The sequence below is a fragment of the Idiotropiscis lumnitzeri genome, chromosome 8 (assembly GCF_059441095.1).
Source record: "Idiotropiscis lumnitzeri isolate Australia: NSW breed Sydney's pygmy pipehorse chromosome 8, RoL_Ilum_1.0, whole genome shotgun sequence".
Taxonomy (NCBI): Eukaryota; Metazoa; Chordata; class Actinopteri; order Syngnathiformes; family Syngnathidae; genus Idiotropiscis; species Idiotropiscis lumnitzeri.
Window position 1 is genome coordinate 2714940 of NC_142398.1, and position 22561 is coordinate 2737500.

General features: G+C 41.7%; 1 protein-coding gene across 1 annotated transcript; it reads right to left on the minus strand.

Moving 5' to 3' along the window:
- Positions 1 to 524: 524 nt before the first annotated feature.
- On the minus strand, positions 525 to 5112 carry LOC148331498 (actin, cytoplasmic 2). The gene is made up of 7 exons (XM_088302469.1): positions 4991 to 5112; positions 3706 to 3832; positions 2927 to 3166; positions 2011 to 2257; positions 1721 to 1912; positions 1477 to 1658; positions 525 to 1204 (listed from the first exon to the last, which is right to left on the minus strand). The coding sequence occupies exons 2-7, from the start codon at positions 3826 to 3828 to the stop codon at positions 1061 to 1063; spliced, it is 1128 nt and encodes a 375-aa protein (XP_088158595.1). The 5' UTR covers positions 3829 to 3832; positions 4991 to 5112; the 3' UTR covers positions 525 to 1060.
- Between the last annotated feature and the right edge of the window lie 17449 nt (positions 5113 to 22561).

Genomic DNA, 22561 nt, shown 5'->3' on the forward strand with positions numbered 1-22561 from the left:
CCCTCGTGAGGAAGTACTAATCACGGTGGAGCGGTTTCCTCAACCTCAGCTGCGATTGGCCGTTACCTGAGCAACTGTGATTGACAGTTGGCTGAATCCTAAAATGCTTTTTATTGGATTGTATATTACGTACACATTTTTTTTTTTTACACAGAGCCAAAATATGCAACTGTATTTGCGCCACACGCCAACTCAGGCCACAACAAATGCATTAATTCATTGCAAGCTTGTGGGTTCATTAGCACAATGCAGCAATTAGCATTTTGCTAAGCACCAGAGTCAGTCATCCTTTTCAAAATTTTCAGCCTCAAATAAAATGAAAGTACTCCTTTAAATCTGTGAAGCCCCTCTGTTGGGGGCTTCTGGTTTAATTTACCATTGAAACCAGTTTGTATCTGTAGATTTGACCACAGCATTTTCTATGTGACTAAAACTAGTATAAAACACATTTTATGATTATCAGGATAAACCCTTAATTCTACACTCTAAAAATTCCAGAAGTAAAATAAAGACAAGGTGGGATATGTGATCTGACATGTGCGCTTTATTGGGTTGTCATGTAACCAGAAGCTTGGCAAGCCTCATGTACACACCTTTCTAACACCACCTTACCATAGTAGCTTTGACTTTCTCTTATTTTTGCATATTGACAAAAATTGGAGCAAATATCTTAAGGCTGAAAGTACAAAAACAAACAGATGACATAATTTACATAACGCAATACTAACAGATCTGCCAGGGCAAGAGGAACGCCCGGCAGAAGTTGGAAACCTTCATAGAGGCAAATAAAGGTGGTGAACAAATCAAAAAACTAAACCACACACAAAATCATTCCTCACATTCACACTGCCTGTGGTGGGGGGGGAGAGGGAGTGAGGCTCAGGATTCAGCCTTCCTGCAGAGCCCCTCAGCGACCAAGGTAAAGAAACTGAAAAAGGCGCTGCAGGTGCGGCAGATAGTGTTGATGGGAGCCACTCAATTGGGATGGTAGCAGTGTGTGAGAGGGGTTGGGGTGGGGGAAGGGAAGAAACAGATTGTTGGGGGGCGTCCGACAGTCTCTTTAGAAACACTTCCTGTGGACGATGCTGGGGCCGGACTCATCATACTCCTGTTTGCTGATCCACATCTGCTGGAAGGTGGACAGTGACGCCAGGATGGAGCCACCGATCCAAACAGAGTACTTCCTCTCAGGGGGAGCGATGATCTGCAGAGGTGAAACAGACGTTACTCAAGTTGGCCACTGAGGGGCAGCAGAGCCTGATAAAATTGCTAAAGCCTGTAGGGATCCACCCACATAGCGATTAAAACTTTTTACACCAATTGTTTTGATTAGTTAATTTTCATTCATTAATGTGAAATGACAAATTCACAACACTTGGGCCGTGCATCCCAAGTCATTGTGGCGCTATTTTTTTTTATGAGCCACTTTTACTACCTTGCTCTTCATAGGAGTGGGGGCCAGGGAAGTAATCTTACTTTGATCTTCATGGTGGTGGGGGCCAGGGAAGTAATCTCCTTCTGCATGCGGTCAGCAATGCCGGGGTACATGGTGGTGCCGCCTGACAGCACAGTGTTGGCGTACAGATCCTTACGGATGTCCACATCACACTTCATGATGCTGTTGAAGGTGGTCTCGTGGATGCCGCATGACTCCATCCCTGCAGATGCACGCTGTCAGGTATGTTTGCGTATTTTGGGGTGAGCTAAAAGATGTGCTTACCCAGGAAGGAAGGCTGGAAGAGCGCCTCAGGGCAGCGGAACCTCTCGTTGCCAATGGTGATGACTTGCCCATCAGGCAGCTCATAGCTCTTCTCCAGAGAGGACGAGGAGGCTGCTGTTCCCATCTCCTGTTCGAAGTCCAGAGCCACGTAGCACAGCTTCTCCTTGATGTCACGCACGATCTCACGCTCGGCTGCAACAACACACATTAGCCCATCGGATTCAACATGAAGAGCGACGGGTTTGAATAGACATTTGACTCAAACTTTCATTTTAAGGCGGAGGACTGACCAGTGGTGGTGAAGCTGTAGCCGCGCTCTGTGAGGATCTTCATGAGGTAGTCCGTGAGGTCGCGCCCTGCCAGGTCCAGCCTGAGGATGGCGTGCGGCAGAGCGTAGCCCTCATAGATGGGCACCGTGTGGGTGACACCGTCCCCGGAGTCCATCACGATGCCGGTGGTGCGGCCCGAGGCGTACAGGGACAGCACCGCCTGGATGGCCACGTACATGGCGGGCGTGTTGAATGTCTCAAACATGATCTGATGGATAACAAGTTGCATTAGTGGAAAAGGACTCATTGGGTTAGTCAACAAATCAAATTAGTAGTCAAGTTGACACCAAGCTGAATGGGCGCATGATTCACATTGTTAAAACTTGTTAGGTTAAAACATTTTTTTAAATCAAATTTTTTAGCTTTGAATTGCCTTTAAATTTTAAAGCACATTTTGAACTATTTTCACTCACACAATTAAAAAGTTTGTCAATTCTCACACGCAAAACACCCCCCTCCAAAAAACAATTTTAAAACTGGTTAATACTAATCAACAGTACTACATTGCTTTTGTCTTAACAAGCTGTTAAAAATGTCATTATGACTTTAAAAAAAAAGGCCCAAAAAAATCTGGACTTTTCCAAATTACATTTTTTTTTTTTATTATTATGAAATGGAAAAATGTCAACCCATTTCTTATTTTCAATAAAACTATATGACCATTTCAAATTGAAACCCGCCAGCATGCCTAGTGCAAAGTAGTCACGCCATGCTGCACGCTATTATGAGAGACAAAACCTCAAGTCTCCACAGAGATGGAAAGAGCTCAGGAAATCGGACACCTGGAAGTTCAAGGAGGATACAGACTGAGCAAGGGAAAAGACCAAGACTACTACGCTGGCGCGCGCGCGCACGCACACACACCCAGTGGGAGTACCTGGGTCATTTTTTCACGGTTGGCCTTGGGGTTGAGGGGGGCCTCTGTGAGAAGCACAGGGTGCTCTTCAGGGGCCACACGCAGCTCATTGTAGAAGGTGTGATGCCAGATCTTCTCCATGTCATCCCAGTTGGTGACGATGCCGTGCTCGATGGGGTACTTGAGGGTCAGGATGCCCCTCTTGCTTTGAGCCTCGTCACCCACGTATGAGTCCTTCTGGCCCATGCCGACCATCACGCCCTGCCACCAGAGAAACATTACAGCGTATTGTTCCCTTAGTAAACACCTTCCTAAAATTAATATTTCCTCCTTGACATGAGATCCAACTTGTTTTTCATACACTATTTAATAAACGGAAGCTACTGTATACCTCTGAAATACTACAGATGTCTGAAATCTCAAATAGACCTTTTCACAAAAAAATGACATGGACGTACACTGTTCATGATGGTCAACGTCAGCATTTGCGCAAATCAAAAATATACCACTGCCTAAAATAAGACATCACCTATGAGGCTTTGAACAAAAAAAAGTCAATTTACGATTCATTGCTCATACAGGTAGCTACAGAATTTTCTGGAGGAAACACCTCGCTCAAATACGACATCTTTGTTAGGTATGAGTTTCAACATGATCAATTTGTCATTTAAAAAAGGCATAAACCTATCACTGAAACCTCAAGTTTAAAAAAAAAAAAAAGGAAATTTAAAAAAAAAAATGACATGCACACATTAAAACACCTGCCACCCCCTTTTTTTCCATAGGCACTGGTGGTATACCTGATGCCTGGGCCGTCCCACGATTGAGGGGAAGACGGCGCGGGGTGCGTCATCCCCAGCAAAGCCAGCTTTGCACATACCAGATCCATTGTCCACAACCAGGGCGGCAATTTCGTCTTCCATTTTTCTGAAATACCAAAAAAATAAAATAAATCTTTCATCTAACAGAAGAGAGGCAAGACCAAAAGGGAGAAGTAGCAACAGCTGTGCCACATCTGGTGCTAGTCTCGCTGGGTGTCGCAGTAGAACCCTACCATATAGAGAAAAAAGAAAAAGGCCAAGGAGGTCCGGTCATGACCATATAAGGAAAAAGCAAGGCGCTGTACAATACAGCAACTGGGTCCGCAAAACAGACCACTCCCTCTTAACACCAAACCCTGAATAATTCAAGGGCGGGTAAAATGGCTACATGCAGCACATGACTCTTGACAGGTAGAATTGTTGCACTCACTCATTTGCATCCTCCCACCAATATCTTGGGAATCAACAGTAGCACATAAGGCATTACTTCAACAAATCTCAAAATGAGAATTATTAAATACGTTTTTGGGAAGACATTACATTTTTATTTCAATTAAATGTCAGACATTTTTATCATTTATTAAATCGTACTGAATATAGATATTCCATTAGTTATTTTTAATTGGAATAAAATTGAGATAGCAGAACAAGATAAAATTGTTGATTTATACATTTTTAACTGTCCGTTATAAAAATGTAATCTTGCCATAGAGTACAAAATGTGTGCCCACGCCTGCTCTCCAAATCGATGCCTTACCTTGTACACGTGGAAAAACTAAATTGTATTTTTAATTATTTTTTTAAAAAAAATCAAGCGGCTAACGTTGCTGCTAATTAGTAAATCTATCAGATTTAAATAGTGGGTTCTGTGCGAGCTAATCCATTTACGGTAATCCGTCTGGCCGCCGAGCCGGTGGGGAGACGATGGCGTGCAAAAGGGATGCTGGCGGCCGCCCGGGCGGGGTCGATGACGGTCAAAGCCTTCAAAGAGTCGAGAGGAGGAGGGGAGGCTTCGTCATCATCTCACCGAGTAACGTTCGTCACTGCGTCATCAAGCCGGACGTCGCCTCTTTGAAGCCGGGCGTCAGTGCTTCACCTGACGTCCCAGCAGCTAACTAGCTAACGGCTAGCCAAGCACGACGACGCCAGTTAAAGAAATTCCCAAAAAAATAAACACACGCGAAGTCACAAAGCACGACTGTACCACCATAGCAACCCAAATATCAGTCTCAAGAGAAAATGTAAATTCATCATGTTTCCTTACCAGTGAGAGGTGTCTCGTTGGGAATGCGCGTACTGCGGGTAGTCTTCGTTCGGATTCCTGACTGTGACGTCGTGCTGGCTGACCGCTGCGGTTTTAAAGACGCTCGTGCTGCAGCCCCTCTCCATATAAGGAGAACTTTCCTCACGGCGGCTCCCGATTGGTTTCCCAGCGTCCAATGGACGTGGCGTCAGTGGATCACCCTTCAAACAACCAAATCAACCCCAAAATCTTTTACATTTTGTGGATAAAAGATGCCCTTTTGTTTTTGAAACGGTTTATTACTCATTCACTTATTTCAGAAAGCGGTGCTTTAAAAACATCACCTTTTAAGGCGTGTAAAATGTGTAGTGTAAATGAGCTGTTAGTTAGAGGAGAATATCTAGCCATCTCTATCCATCCATCTATCATCTTTGATGCACTACAGCGTAATGTATGACGTTTCAGTGCAAATGTTCAAGAAGGAAAGGCCATCTGAGGGTTAGTTTGTCCATTTCATGGGTCACTGACAGCAGGGTTAACACCCAGCATAGCGGTCTCACATACACGCGCGCATGCTCACTAGAAAGATTAGAGTGATAAACGATACCAGTGTTAACATTGTGCTATGTTTACAGCCAACAAGTAAATCTCAGCACTCTTCACCTAAGCCAGGAGTCTCACTGAGGGTTATTTTAGTTTCAAGTTTATTTGAATACTTGATAAGCATTGGAGAAGTCTCTCTATTCTATTTTTATTTTTTGTTTTGAGAAGAAAAATATGGCAAATCATGTTTATTTTTGTTATAAGAGAATTTGAAATTTAGGTTTATATGCTTTTGATGTTGTAAGAAGTAAAATGTGTCAAAAAAACACGTTTCTTTTTGCACAATGACGAGCATTTTGATTTGCGCATGTATTATTCCTTTGATGCTTGGCACCATAACTTGTTCCTTTTATTATGTTTAATTATGCGAACTGTGGCAAAGGTCGAATAGATGTTAATGGGTTGCGTCACGAGCATGTTGAACAGAAACATTTCTGGCACTTGTATGAAAAACAAATATAAAAGACACAAAACGGTATGTAAAGTGTTAATTGCTGCATGAACATTCTTACTTGCATGCTATTTGTAACCTCAAAACAGCACAGATCGGAAAACCCCTGTAGTATTTTGTTTTTACTACCCATCTGCCACCCATAACGGGTGCACAACCCATCATTTGAGAATCATTGATTCAGGCTTTAAAGAAGCTAACATGCTAACATGTTTCAAATGAAGGAGGAAGCCCAACTCAGATACATTAAGACAGACAAATAGAATTGATTCATTCCTAAATAAAACCACTCGTTTGATTATATATATTTTTTAAACTTATTTTAGTTAATAGACTGTTGAAAATAGAAGTTTCCATAAACTATATAAAAATGTGCTTTTTCTCCTTGACTGTCTGATTTGAAATAAAATGACATTTTTCCCATTCTAGGTAAATTAGGATTTTCAAAAGTATGTCTATTTGTAAAATGCCAGAATAATTAAGGATTAAGGATTATTAATAAGGATTTTTTTCTTTGTGACAATTTTTCATGAATTTCTTCAAAGTCAAAAGTTTACTACAGTAAGGATGCAACACCTTTGAGCAATTTGGGAAAACCCAGGTGACGTCATGTCTTGGAACGCTTCTGAACATTTGAGTTACATGTGCATGTATTTGAAGCCACACCTTAAACACACCGCTTTTTTCTGAAATATCATTGGAAAGTTTAAAAAAATCCGCCAAAATATCCCAAAGATAACTGTGCACTTGCACCAGTCTGGTTCATCCTTTCCAGATGCCTGGAGGTGCCACGTTCATCTGTTCAAACAATTTGACACAAGAATAAACACCGTGGGAATGTCCAGCTGTCAGACGCATCAGGAAGCCGATGACAGGTTCTGTTGTCTCCGTCTCACTCGAGCAGTCAGTTGAGTGCATGAAGAACCATCGATGGCTTTGATGGCAGCGCAACCAATTGGACCACAGAACCAGTTCACTTTTATAACTTGTCAAATAAAGGTGCGCTGTTGCTGGAAATATTGCCTAATTTATTTCCAAATACTGTATGTGGAAAAACTCAACGCTGGTCACCTTTTATTGATTGATAAAGCACTTTAAAAAACAACCACTGCAGCATGCTGTACACAGACACAAATCAAACAATATATTGACAAAAAATTCAACAATAAAACAACTGAAACAAGTTAAAAAAATGACAACAAAAAACCCAACAAAAAAAGGTGCAAAGTTTTATGCTGCATGTCAATAGAGCAAATCTAATACCGCCAAATCTTTGAGCCTTGTATTGCTTTTTCATGTAAATTCCATTGACTCATTTATGATATTTAAGAAAAAAAATATATAAATTGTTATCCTAACATCTCATATGTACAAATATAAAATGCTAAGTTTTGGGTATAGTTTGGTAAAAGGGTTAATTTGGCCAACTTGTTCCTCAGATGCTTTATGACATAAAACGAGACGCTAATCAAAGACCTGAAAGAATTATTGAGATAAAAATTTCTTTGATACACTAGTTGTGTACAAACTTTGGCCTGGGGGCTATTAGCGGCCTGATTGCCGTTTCAACATCACAGCTCTCCTGTTTTCTGGCATTGGTCTCATGACGATCGCAATGCAAGCCACAGGGCACTTTGATGTTAACTTCAGCCGACAGCTAAAACCAAAATGGTCACCCCTCAGATGGATGAAAATGAGTAGACTTACATGCACAATTCTTACATCAACAAAACAGAATTGATTGATTGATTTATTGAACATATATCTAAAAAGAAACACATCATTACACATTGGAAAAAAACTAAGATAAAAATATAAAATAAAAATAATGAATCAATACATATCTTTGTTCAAAACAGTTACTATTTTCAAGACGTAAAGACTTAAATAGTCCTTCCCCTTGTTCTCTATGAATCATTGGTAATCGTAAATTATGTTAATACACTAGTACATTATTCAGAAATATACTAAAATTAAAAAAAAGTGTAGACTAATGTGAGCACAGAGAACAAATTACTGAAAAGCACATTTTTGCATTGAGTTCCCCTTTAAATATAAATGAACAACTTTAAATATAAAAAATAAGATACATAAAATAAAATAAACTGTGATTAATTATACAGCCCTAGCACAGGGAGTGATCTACTCTAGCGGGGTACAGGGCCACTGCCACACCAAGATCTTAAAAAGTCCTGAACTATTTCTCTTAAACCAAAAGCTCTGACGAAGCAGTTTTTAAGAAAATAACGACTACATAAAAACAATATAGATTTGCTTTAGTAATTTATTTAAGCGTGTTCAAGGTGAACAATTTCAAAGTGACCATTTCATCTTACAATTCAATGCATTTAAAATCAAAGACAAGGATTGGACACCCCCATGTGACACCATCACTTCCACCTCAGGAAGCTCGGCGAGCTGGCGGAATATTACGAAATTGCTCATTTCAGGTGTGTCTATGTGTGTGTCACAGTTAGCTGACAACAACCAAGCATGATGTCATGGGAACGAAAGACAGTGACACGCATGGATCTGAAATACCTGATGTTGTGAGTCCACCAACAATTGTCAAGAGTATTTGTGTGCGTGTGTGCGTATGGGCGTGTGTGTGCGTGCGCGTGTGTGTTGCAACCCCCAAAGCGTGCCCGGACAATGACCATAAAGCAGGAATTCTCCCCGGCTCTCCTTCTTGTTCCTAATAAGGACATATGGCCAGCCATCGGGGCAGGAAGTTACTTTTTTCTCTCTCTTTCTTTAACCATGCTTTCACCTCTCCATGCATACAGGAAGTGAACACACACTCATATGCGCACGCGCGCACACACTGTCGACATGGAGAGGTTAAAATGGTGAAAAAGCCAATCAAGGAATTAACCAAATCCACACGCACACACAGCCAGAGGTACACGCTCACACTCACACGCGCACGCGCACACACATACACGCACACGCAAACTGGTGCCTTTGAGAGATCCTTTGGATGACGTCCATATAAGGACATATCGGCATGAATAGGTCACATGACTGTGATAAAGAATGTATCCCTGCTTATACGAGTCATGTGACCAGCAAACAATGTGAGAAATTAATTAATCTGCCTTTTTTGAGTGTATGTATGCGGATGTGAGTATGGCTTGTGGATGTGGCCACGCGCATGCAACGCACACGCCCACGCACACACACAGCGCCAAGACCGTATATGGAAAGAAGCTAACAACTAGCTTCCTTTGCCACTTTGCTTTCTCCTCCATCATTTAGTGGCATTCCCAACGTACAAGTGCAATACTAGAGCGGCATAGGCTCATTTCCCCATTAGCCAGACTTATCTTTTATGCTTTTATGGTCTGGCATTCCAGCCTGGTTTTAAGCAACACATGGGCAAAATGGGTGGGGTGATGGGAGGCTGCGGGCGCCTGGTACGGACAGAAGATGATCCAATGGAGTGTTTCGTAATACAGCGGGAGTGTACTGCTGCCCCACCAGAGGAAAACAAAGTTCAAGATCACCTTTCAATGTGGAACTTCTTATGTTTTAATGTGATAAACGGGACTTTTGTATTCAGCAAAATAAAGCGAAGCAATTCCTTCCGGTACAGGTCACTGATGGAGTTCTTATGTCATATAGATCAAAGTTAGTGGTTACATAATAGCGCTACTCTTGTACGATGTTGCAAATATGAAGAAATAAAAGGACAAGTGCATTTCAAGATTTAAAAAGGCTGAACATGAAACTCCATATATATATATATATATATATATATATATATATATATATATATCCATCCATCGTCTATACCGCTTCTCCTCACTGGGGTCGCGGGGGGCGCTGGAGCCTATCCCAGTTTATCTTCGGGCAGTAGGCGGGGGACACCCTGAACTGGTTGCCAGCCAATTGCAGGGCACACTGAGACGAACAATCATCCGCGCTCACACTCATACCTAGGGGCAGAGTGTCCAATCAACCTGCCATGCATGTTTTTGGAATGTGAGAGGAAACCGGAGTACCCGGAGGAAACCCACGCAGGCACGGGGAGATAATGCAAACTCCACACAGGAAGGCCGGTCGCGGGATTGAACCCACGACCTATGCCATCGTGCTAACCTGTCGGCCACCGTGTATATTTTGTATTTCTACAAATCTATCCATGAATATAGAAATAAATACTTGAAAACCAGTGCACGGGTGCCACTGGTGTACACACATTCTGTAGTCTTCCATTGGTTGCCCATTTGTCCACCAGAGGAAATGCAGCAGATTGGCATCTTTGTCTGGAACTCCAACTCCGTAGAACATAGACTCTATATCATCTGCCATCACAGCCACGGGTTCTTCTCTGAACCACGTCAGGACATGAATATAGGGTGTTACTTAGATCAGGTCCCTGGAGTAGCTGATCATTCAGTGAGGTTCCTTGGTATGTGACAGTGCAGTCAAAAAGCACTCCTATCTTGTGTTTTTTTGGGTGGTAACCTGTGGTGGGGTATATATCACACACGTCCATTTTCTCGGCTATGCTGTTCCTTGGGGACTTTTACTGCATAGCCTTTCTCTATTATTCCAGCCACGAGACTCTTGAAGTCGTTATGTAAACTCTGGGTCTTTGTTTAGCTTCTTTTTTTGGCTGCTGGCGCTCTGCTCAGCTACACAGCAGTTGTTTGGCAGCTGGATCATCTTGATTTTCAGTGGCAGGCCAATATGGTAATGTCCATCTACTTACACCACAGACTCACCGACTAACTGCATGAACTGAAGATCTTCAAGCGATAGCTCTGCTTTCTCTTGACAGCTGCTTTCTGGGAAATTTGCATTATACTGTTGAATCAGGAGCTTGTCTATATTCGCTCCGGATATCCGGTTGGCTGTGTAGATGTGCTGACCTCCCACTGAACTGCAGTAACATTCACTTCTAAAAGGTGCATTCACTATCCAGCCAAGTGTGGTTCCCATCACATAGGGTCCTCTGCCTTCACTATTACTCATCCTCCATGGCTCCATCGCTTATGGAACATTGGTACTGCTCTCTAATCTTATTTTTGCTTCGAGTGGGGGCACCTTTAGTTCCTCTAAGGACCATTTACTCACATCCTTTTGTTGCGGTATGTTCTCTTTATTTTAGAATTTCATAGTGGGTGAAGACCTTTAATAGATCGATGTACTCTCTCTCCTGCAGTTAGCACACTTACAGGTATGTCAAGATGAAACTTTGAACCAACATCACCTGGCCAATCGTTTGATGCCTTTATATATATATATATATACGTATATATATATATATACATATATATATACATATATATATATATACATATATATACATATACATATATATATATATATACATATATATATACATATATATATATATATACATATATATATATATACATATACATATATATATACATATATATATATACATATATATATATACATATATATATATATATATATACATATATATATATATATACATATACATATACATATATACATATACGTATATACATATATATATATACGTATATACATATACATATATATATTGTTGGAATTTATCTTTAAATCAATGTTAGAATTTAATTTTAAACCAATGTAAACTCAAATTAATAATCTGACTCCAATTTGTGACTTTACCCAACTCTCACTCATCCAACAATATGCGCGCTCGTTCTGCAATAGAAAGGTATCAGGAAGCCGGCATTTTCACACACGAGTGGATTTATTCCTAACACACAAATCTACAACTTGAGTTTGGGTCCCTCTCAATACAGCTCTCTTTGTCTTCGCTGTTCAGCATTAATTTATAGACACAATATGCAAATGACACAGAGACAAAGGCATCCTGGCATGATTCTATTGGCTATGTGTATGCTGCAGTTAACTTTAGCTTGCTTCTCTTGGTCTTTCTTCAAGTGGTGGCCCCTCCTGCTTGTGGCTGAAGGGTCCAGTTTCTTGTGCATCCCTTCCCCCTCGAGGTATCTGTCTGCGCCAGGCACCGACCTAAAACCTCCCAAACCTCACATTCTTTCACTTTCTTTTTCCAACTTCACCAGCCACACACTCAGCATTCCACAGAATAACAGTGACACAAGATGCAGGACATCGAATAAAACTAGCCAGGTTTAAACTCTTCCACTCCTTTATTCCCTCTCATGACCTCAGACAACTGAGGTCATCACTCGAACCCCTTATTTTATTGTTAAACACGAGCTAAAAATCAAACAACGAAAAATTAGTAACAACTATAAATCCATAGAAGGTGAGGTAAAGCTCAATAGAAAATTAGTAAAAATTAAAAATCAATAGAAAATTAGTAAAAATTAAAAATCAATAGAAAATTTCATTCTAGTAGAAAATCCGTAGAAAATTTCATTTCCTCCTCATGGCCTCAGGTCGCTGAGGCCATCTACACATACTCACATCCCGGACTCCCGTAGGGCCACAGCTGTCCCCCCCCCCCTCCTGGGGGTCCTTCTGAGGGATCATCATGTACTGGCCACCAGGAGGGAGTGGCCCCAACGTGCGTTCAATTGTCTTAACAGTTAATGATCTGATACATGGAATACAACAACATCCACATAACACCATAATAGCGGCAAACACAGCGATAGAAATCAGTACTTATGCAATCAAGCTTTTATATTTGCCAAAGATGTTTAACCAGTCAGAGTACCAACTGGTGTCCACACCTGAGTGCTCCTTCATTTTGTCACTTAACGTGCGCAGACCCTCCAATGCCTTGGTAAGGCGACCGTCAGGAGATGTATTGTTGGGAATCAGAGTACAACACTGATCCCCAAAAATACTACACACCCCTCCTCTTTCGGCTAACAACATATCTAAGCTTATTCTGTTCTGGAATGCCATACGAGACGTGGCAGCCAATTGCTCATGCACTGCCTGGAGTGCTGAGGTGGTAAAATTCGCCAATCGTTGGACATTATAGTGGACATAATTAATCCGGTCCACATTTTTGTTTACTGTAACGAACAGGAAAAGGCTCTCCCATCCTGCCGCAATTTGATCCACCAATTTATACTCGTCAGGGATCCCTCTTGGAACTCCAATTGCATCTATATACGTGGGATCTCCTGCATTCAACCATTCTTGCATGTCCCTTCTCTTCCTGTTAAGGAAGGGGATTCTTCGTCATTGTCCAACACCTTCCCACTCCATTTTGGCCAGATCTAAGGCTGTCACACTAACTGGCATGATCAGCGTTACCAGGGCGCACTTACCTGAGGCATTGGTGGGAAGCCTATCGTACAGCACTTTCTCTCCACACCACAGCCAAACATCATCACGAGCGAGAGGGATTCCTACTGGCAAAGACACATTTTCATTACACCATGACTCCTGGAGATTTCCAATCCCAGGACCAGTCCCATTTAACTTTTAGGCAGGTGAATTTTTGTTTTGCAACTTGGGTGTCAAAAATAGGCTCTTTCTTTTTTATTCCCACATCATTCCATGGGTGTGTCCAATTAAAATTGTACCCAAGTGTTCACCTGTGTCGGTTGTTTACATTTCAGATTTAGCAGTAGTTGTTGTGTCTGTGTCAGCGTCTTACCATCATCTCGCTCTGCTCCATACCATACCATTCCATTACATGCTCCTTTCGCTCCATCACTTCTGTCATCCCGCATCCTATGTTCAAACGCAAACATCGTCCACACAAAGCACACGCCAGCAGGTAAAATAGTCAATAAGTTAAACATTTGCATCGTCATCGTCTTTGTTCAGACTCGAAAGTGTCTGACTTTGATCCAATTCATGCCATCTACACATTCCCTCTCTTGACCTGCCCGTCCGGGCGGTCAACCTCTAAGCTCAACCATGGCGGGCACAAATACTGGGGCCGGGCGCAACTGTGAGCTATGGTACCACTTTTGTCCTGTAGTTCCCAATTGGATGGCGTGTCAGGTTCTAGCCAGAACTCTAAACTGTCCTTATCAGCGAGATCGAGTCCACCTCCGGGAAAGCACCCGGAGGTTGATGTACGGAGCGATGTCCGACTCCAGTGATGCTGAGTTCACTGAGTTCAAATATCTAACTGTGTTCCGAGATTACAAATTAAGCCTCGAGCTAACGCTCCAATTTTGACTGTTAATTGACAAATTTTAAAGCAACACAAATGAAATAGTAACCATTTATGCCTAAAATAAAAAATCCCAAAACTATAATAACGCAGATACCGAATTAAACCTCTATTTTTTATTTTATTATTTATTTTTTTTTTTTTTTTATGGGAAGAAAAGGTGCTCTACAAGACATAGACAGCTCCAAGACCGCTGCAGTCTTCACCTCCTATTGTCTCATGATTGGTTCAATCCACCTACAGGCTGTGCCCACACTGATTCTGTCAACTGGGGGAGGGGGTAGAGACAGTAAAAACATCGCGGAGCTGTGGAGCCGAGCCCCAACTCAGTCGGCATGTGATTATTAACCATGACAACCAAGCTGACGGGCCCTGGGTCCACAACACCTCAAGCAGAGACACACACAGAACTACCATTTCCGAGCGACCCTTCCCTGGAAATTTTGAAATTTAGTAATGTTCCCAAAACCAAAGAATTTGTAGTCGGTGCTGATATATGATCTCCCGATTGTGCAACAACTATGGGGTCTAGACCTCTAGTATGATGACGCTCATCAATATTCAATGTGATTTGTGGCTCGGCGAAAGTAAACAATTCATACCATTACCGCTGCTCAGGGACAAGGCACGCGTGCGAGGCAACGCCAGTAGACATAACAAATATATAATTCTAACGCAAGATGCACTCATGACTAAATTTGGATGAGTGCATTTTTGATAAACCAAATCATGTTTGTGATCACATGTACAATGTGATATGTCAATTGGTGAATTGAAAGGGTGGCGGTTGCTAAACCACTCAGACCAGAGCAAGAACAGGGCATACCCACCGCGGGAGGATGGGAACCAGGTTTCAGAGCTGCCCTCAAATGTTTCAGTTCAGTTTAGCCACTGGGAAGGAAGAGAGCACGACATATGCTCCCTCCGACGGATGTGCAGAGTCAAGTTCAGTCCCATCCGGGAATGCCACTCGAATTCCAGTGTTCGTTCAGTCAATGGCAGTGACTCAGGCAATCTTGAGAGTCCACATGGCTCAGTGGGGGTTGCGGAAGGAGCTCATAGCTCGCCCCAATATCCAGCACCATCGAAAACTTGTCCATCCACCGTCCCCGGACTGCTAGGACCTGCTAGTCCTCGAATGCTGAAGCTCCGCTGCCCCCTGTCATGGAATGGGGTACGAGCGGGTTTGTGTCAAGTGCGTTGGGAGTGGGTAACGGTGGCGCCCCCTGCGCTGGTGGAGCTCTTTGTGACAGATATGGCACCGGAGGATGGCACATTCCAGAAAGTGGCTCGGCATGGACAGCTCATCACCCAGTGACCCCACACCCCGCAGCAAGAGCACACCCCACTCACAACCCCCGTCTGTAAACACCCATACCTCTGTTACTGCAATCCCAACCTCGTTGACTGGCCTGCTATGGACAGCAGCCAGTCTGCTGTGGCGCTGCGTCACCCGAACCTTGCCCAGAAGCAGCAGAAGTGGAAGGAGCAGCTGCCTCCTTTTTTCATATCTCTCTTGGCCTTCTAAACCTGCAAGTACAACAATTTTAGTCACGCTCCTTAATCCAATCCCATATTTTCCTTTTCTGATGTCGTGCAAAATTATGTACAAAATGTGTTCTACTTTGCCCGAGTAGCATTTCTCATTGATGGACTATTTCGCCTGATTTCTGCCACTGGGAGGGGCACGCCCTTGTGGACGGCCAACTGGAACAGCTGTGTAATGTCGACATTATTGGATGGGTCACTGCCGGAAGTCTCACCCTATTCACGTCTCGCCCTGGCCACATAGACCAGGCCTGTCTCCCCCCTTCCCCACCTGAAAGACACAGCAACATCGACCCCAACGGGCCAGAAATATCTGATGCACGGCACGGCCAATCTCACCTGAGGTGTCCCCACTTAGCTGGTGACCATCATGCTGGTCAGCAGGTCTGGCCCCGGCCTCAAGTGAGGACAGTTCCTCTTAAATAAATTTTGTCCCGCTTGTAACTCTGTATAAACCTCTTAGTCTGGTGTCTCCTTTGTAGGAGATTTCAACCAACGTGACCTCTTTACAACGTGTCAAATAAACCAATGTTGACCTTTCTGCTATCTTTACAGCTGTGAGAGCTGTTACTAACCCCTCCTTCCCCCTTGGGTAATTACAAATGTCTTATCTTCAAACTTCTTACAAGCACCCAGTATCCTGGCTTTACTAGTTTACTGCCCCTGCTGGGAGACGGAAAGAGCTTTGTCACTCTAAATTTGCGCCTGTCTTTTGTTTTCCTAACATTTTTCACATATGGTCAACTAAAGTTGCTTCAACATCTATTTCCCATTTGTTCTTAAATTTGAGGTATTCTATAAGTTCTTCCAAACAGTGTTTTACATTCATACATCCAACATGAGACACGTGCTTGAGACCACTTCAGGGTCATTTTTGTCTGAAATATCTCCTCTACAACAACTTACCCTTGCGTTAAGTGAGTAATTTTCCATAAAAACAGTGCCACTAATTCGACATTAACTTCAAGTATCACTGCTGTGGTGCTGTATTATATGGAAAAGTCTGAACAATCCAAGAAAATTTTGCCCTATCCTGGACTGGGTGTGTGTTATCTAGTCGCGCATCCAATGTGAATATATCTTATATCTCCCTCCTTGTTGAGGAGAACCTCTGGGATGGTAGTGGTGAGGCGCTATTTGAAGCATTCTCTGGCCTTCTGGTCACACTGGTCACATGTCACCTCAAACCTGTGGAGATAACTGGAGGTGTGGCAATTGCCAGTGAGAAGAGACAAATTATCTTCCTTCCAAAACTTTCAGTTTTGCATAAATTTTGTGTAATAACGTCAATCAATCATTCACTTGATGCTTGAATTTAATTACTCCAATCTTTCTCCAAAAACAATTTGAAAATCAATACTCGGGAGTGCAATAGGGATTCAGGTTGATCAGGCCTGTCCACCCATCGCATCCTAAGTACTGTAAGGGCTTGCCGGTGACCTCAAACAATTTTCTGTCCTGAGGCCCGTCCCTACAACATTCACTCAAACCACATATGCATACAAACACTTTTCTTTCACACTGTCATTCACCAAACGATACTTTCCAATTCCACACAGAGACCCCTCCCTTGGCGCGTCCGCCTTGATTTCACTGAGATTTGTGCTGGCAGATCCATAATTTTGCCTTAATTTAGCCAGCGTATGCCAAAATTTACAACTGTGGGTCTCTGGATTTTCCCATTCACTCCCCGTGAAGTTGTTTCTCCTCTCCTGGACGCAGCTGACGAAACTGCACCTGTGACATCAAACAGCTCATAGATGCGAATGTTAGCAGTCTGGTATTTATGGAATGATGTCATATCCTCTAAAATTGTCATGTCAGCGTTCGCGTCGTACAGTCAAAAAAAAACATCTGTCTTCCACCTTTGTCACATTTAATACACATCAGTTAATAAATCATCTACAAAACTATTTAGTCCAACTTTATATTTGGTAAACCAATCTCCAATGGCTAGATATTCCCCTTTCCAGAGATTTTCTCTCAACATGTTCATAGAATACTTCACTTAAAACTTATCCCAAAACCATAATCCCTTTGCTTAAAAATTTAAATTTTAATAAGATTGTCGCCGCCCTGCTGTTCCTCAGGCATCCCCTGCATGTTTCAGTGTTTAACTTGTGTTCTAATTCCCTGCTAATTTGTATTTATTGTTAGGTTGAATACATATATTTTATCCCCGGACTGCTACACTAGCACTGTAAAAAAAACTTGCTCCACAGTGCGACCCATGCTCGACCACATGAGAACACCTCAAGTAGAGGCAGATGCCTGAAGATTAGATCGTCAGCAACATCGAGGGGGGTGCCGAGACACACCTCTGAAACAAAAAGACTGTGACCTTCTTTCGAGAGCACCAAAAGGCATATCTTCCTTTTCAATCAGTTAACGACTGCCATTGATGCCTGTTTTTCCTCTTGTGTCTGAAATGTTTACATGTTCCTGCTGGTGCTTCCCCCCCGGGGCCAGCACGGGCGTCTCCACACTCCCCTGCTGTTCTCCGCGCACCCTCTCTCTCATTATTCACAGCCTGTTCGATCAATTGTATGGTCGCTGGTGCCATCCGTGAATCGTTTTATCTTTTGCATCTCAAACCATTCTGCTCCCCCCCCATTAATGGCGCCGTCGGATCGGGCGGCGGCTCAAACACATACTGTTGCGAGTCTGGCAACTGTGGATAAATGCCTCTCAGACATTCCGTCTTTTCTTCCACTTTTTCAATCACTTCATCCTCTTTCTCTGACTTCCTCCCCCTACTTTGGAACGAGCATCTAACTTCAAAGAGCTGTTAACTCTTTGTTAGAGCACACTCATGATTTTACGATTACACCTATACTCATTGCCTTCTGTAAAATCTTTCTCACTCTTATTTTTTTTTTCCTTTAATTTTCCAAATTCACTGTAGCCTTACCAAAGCCACTCAACCAATCAAGGTATCAAATCACAAACTACAAAGTCAGGAACCACCTATGCTCTTGCAAAGGTTTCTCATGCTCTCAAAGCTTCCTTCAATTAAGATTTCATAACACCAATCTTTTTCTTTGTGTCATTTCCATCTGTGCATTTCATTCCAGTTACTAATTACAGTTACCTTAATAGAAAGACCATCAACTAAAGTATGAAACATAAAATATTTATTTCTTCAATTCCTCCTTACAGCAGACCCTAATTCTTATCCTTTTCATTTGTTCAAGTCACACCTTCTTCAATCACCAAACTCTGTCATTCTCAATACTGCCTGTTTCACCATCCTCCTTTCAATGGAACATTAATTGTTCCTTTCTCTTTTCTACACATTCTGCATCTTTTTCACATTCCTTTTCTTTTCTTATTGAACTTCCCATCGCTACACTGACACAATTTCTTCTCTTTTCTCTAGCTTTCTTTCTTTCTCTTTTCTTATTTCATCCCTACTTCATGTTTTTCTTCTCTTTTTTATGTTTCATTTTTATGAATTTATCCTTAATCTCCGTGCCACACCCAGGACCCGAGACCACTATAACACTTCCTCTCCTTCAACATCCTGAAATCCACTCGTGTGTGTCCCAACCACTTCTTACGCAGAACAATTTTAGCCTTCACATTCACACAGCTTCCACACAGACACGTAAATCCCAGATTTTAAACCGTGTCCCGATACGTAAATCCCAGATTTTATACCGTATCTTAACCACGAATAGTTCCAAACTATTCTAGTAGGTAAATCCCAGATTTTACACTACTATCGTCCACACTTTTACACTTATTTATTTATATATTTATTTATTTATTTAACCATATCATATCTTAACCACGAATAGTTCCAAACTATTCTAGTAGGTAAATCCCAGATTTTACACTACTATCGTCCACACTTTTACACTTATTTATTTATACATTTTAACGCCGTTCCACTCCGCCTTCCTCTTATAATTTAGCGTTGCCAATATGCAGAATTTGAAAAGGATCTGCTTACCTTATGTCACTGTGGGCCCAAGAGGAAGGCCGGTCAGAAGTGTGGCTCCTTTATCCTTTAACCTTTATCAGGTCGTCACCTGGTGTGGACGTGGGCCCCAGGCCCGAGTCTCAGACTCTTGTGGTTTTTCCTGAAGCCCCAGGCTTCCTTTGAGCCCCAGGCTCTTGAAGCCCCAGGCTTCTTTTCTTTTCTTAGAGTCCCAGACTCTCTTTGAAGTCCCAGACTTCTATTACCTCTCATGCATCCCGTCGGCGTCACCATAAATTGTTGGAATTTATCTTTAAATCAATGTTAGAATTTAATTTTAAACCAATGTAAACTCAAATTAATAATCTGACTCCAATTTGTGACTTTACCCAACTCTCACTCATCCAACAATATGCGCGCTCGTTCTGCAATAGAAAGGTATCAGGAAGCCGGCATTTTCACACACGAGTGGATTTATTCCTAACACACAAATCTACAACTTGAGTTTGGGTCCCTCTCAATACAGCTCTCTTTGTCTTCGCTGTTCAGCATTAATTTATAGACACAATATGCAAATGACACAGAGACAAAGGCATCCTGGCATGATTCTATTGGCTATGTGTATGCTGCAGTTAACTTTAGCTTGCTTCTCTTGGTCTTTCTTCAAGTGGTGGCCCCTCCTGCTTGTGGCTGAAGGGTCCAGTTTCTTGTGCATCCCTTCCCCCTCGAGGTATCTGTCTGCGCCAGGCACCGACCTAAAACCTCCCAAACCTCACATTCTTTCACTTTCTTTTTCCAACTTCACCAGCCACACACTCAGCATTCCACAGAATAACAGTGACACAAGATGCAGGACATCGAATAAAACTAGCCAGGTTTAAACTCTTCCACTCCTTTAATATACGTATATACATATACACATATATATATATACGTATATACATATACACATATATATATATATACGTATATACATATGTATATATATGTATATATATGTATGTATATATATGTATGTATATATATGTATATGTATATATATGTATATGTATATATATATATATGTATATGTATATATATATATATACATATATATATATACATATACATATATATATATATACTGTTGGAATTTATCTTTATATCAATGTTAGAATTTAACTTTAACCCAATGTAAACTCAAATAAGTAATCTGACTCCAATTTGCGACCTTACCCAACTCTCACTCATCCAACAATATGCGCGCTCGTTCTGCAATAGAAAGGTATCAGGAAGCCGGCATTTTCACACACGAGTGGATTTATTCCTAACACACAAATCTACAACTTGAGTTTGGGTCCCTCTCAATACAGCTCTCCACCTCTCGTGCCACCAACGAATGTGTTCTACCTCCGAGTTGCCCAGTCCTGATTCATACTATACAACATGCAAAATGGCACAGACAAAGGCATCCTGGCATGATTCTATTGGCTATGTGTATTGCAGTTAACTTTAGCTCGCTCTCATTGGTCTTTCTCCTCCCGCCGAATCCCGTGGCTCCTCCTGCGTGCGATCCCCCGATGGCCGCTCCTTCCCGGAGTCATCTCGTCTCGCTCAGCACCTTCTGCTTCTAAAACATTCCATTCTTGCACAACCCCCGCAACCAGTTTCGCGCCACCAGTCACACTCTCAGCATTTTACAATATAACATTTTCATACATTGGATGCACCAACATCTAATGAACTATGTTAAGATCAAACTCTTATATTCCTTTAATAGTCAAAAGTATGAAATCCTTTAAGTGTAACTGAAGTTTAGACCATGCTAATGACCAGACACTCAGGAGAGGAATGCAGGAAGATTAGATCACAGCTGCACCACAGGAGGTGTGAACGAGACCCCTCTGAAACAATGGACTTCCATGCCAGGATCACAAAAGTGGCTCCGAGCAGTCTAACCTTTGTTCAGTTTTAAATTGACTGCCCTTTACATTATCCTTTAATACATATACATATATATATATATATGTGTATATGTATATACATATACATATATACAGATACATATATATATATATATATATATATACGTATATACATATATATATATATATACGTATATACATATATATATACGTATATACATATACACATATATATATATACGTATATACATATACACATATATATATATATACGTATATACATATGTATATATATGTATGTATATATATGTATGTATATTAGTGATGGGTAGATGAGGCATCCTGTATCGTTTCGACACAGTGACACAATGTATTGACACTGTGTTGACACTGTGTTGCTGAATACTGACACCTGGTGGACTTGCAGGAAACATTTGACAGGGTCATCTGACACTGATCTGTCAAACTAATTTTATCCAATTCCATTGATTAGCGACGTGATGTGTTTTTATATATCCTATTTCGTATTACTTTCCATCGCACTAATTATTCTCTGATCTAATTTATATATTTAACTGAATTATTGTTGTATTGCACTGGAGAGGGGAGCTCTCTAATCTCGTTGCACACTTGAGTACAATGACAAAGGGATTTCTGATTCTGATTAGGCATTTGCTTTCACATTATTTTTACATACACGCAATTTCATAAAAAAATTTTTTGATATTCGAGACGCAGTTGATAAATTAAGAGAACATCTGTCTGAATGCCCAAGTAAAAGTGTTGTGAATGACAATGGACTCATTGTAATTAAAGATTTTTATTCAAAAGAAATTAGTTTCTCCAGCGTTTTGTTATTCAGTCTATTTCTTTTTTTGAGGCAATTTCCCCCGCCTTTGGGAAAATCCTCTCACAAGGCACTGAAGAGGCCGGTGTGCACAACGCCTGTGTGGCTAATATAAATAGGTGAGGGAACGTTGCCTCCATGGACTTCCAGTATAAGAGCGGGTCTTCCGTACGTGCAACGTGTCCTGCTGACTTATAGCGCTGCACCTCTGAGTGCGCA

Bases quoted from the DNA above. Each gene is read 5' to 3' on its own strand.
- LOC148331498 (XM_088302469.1), bottom strand. From the start codon at position 3,828: ATGGAAGACGAAATTGCCGCCCTGGTTGTGGACAATGGATCTGGTATG. The intron at 2,258-2,926 runs GTACTCCCACTG...GTTATCCATCAG, and splicing joins ACCGTGAAAAAATGACCCAG to ATCATGTTTGAGACATTCAA. The intron at 1,659-1,720 runs GTAAGCACATCT...GTGCATCTGCAG, and splicing joins CTTCCAGCCTTCCTTCCTGG to GGATGGAGTCATGCGGCATC.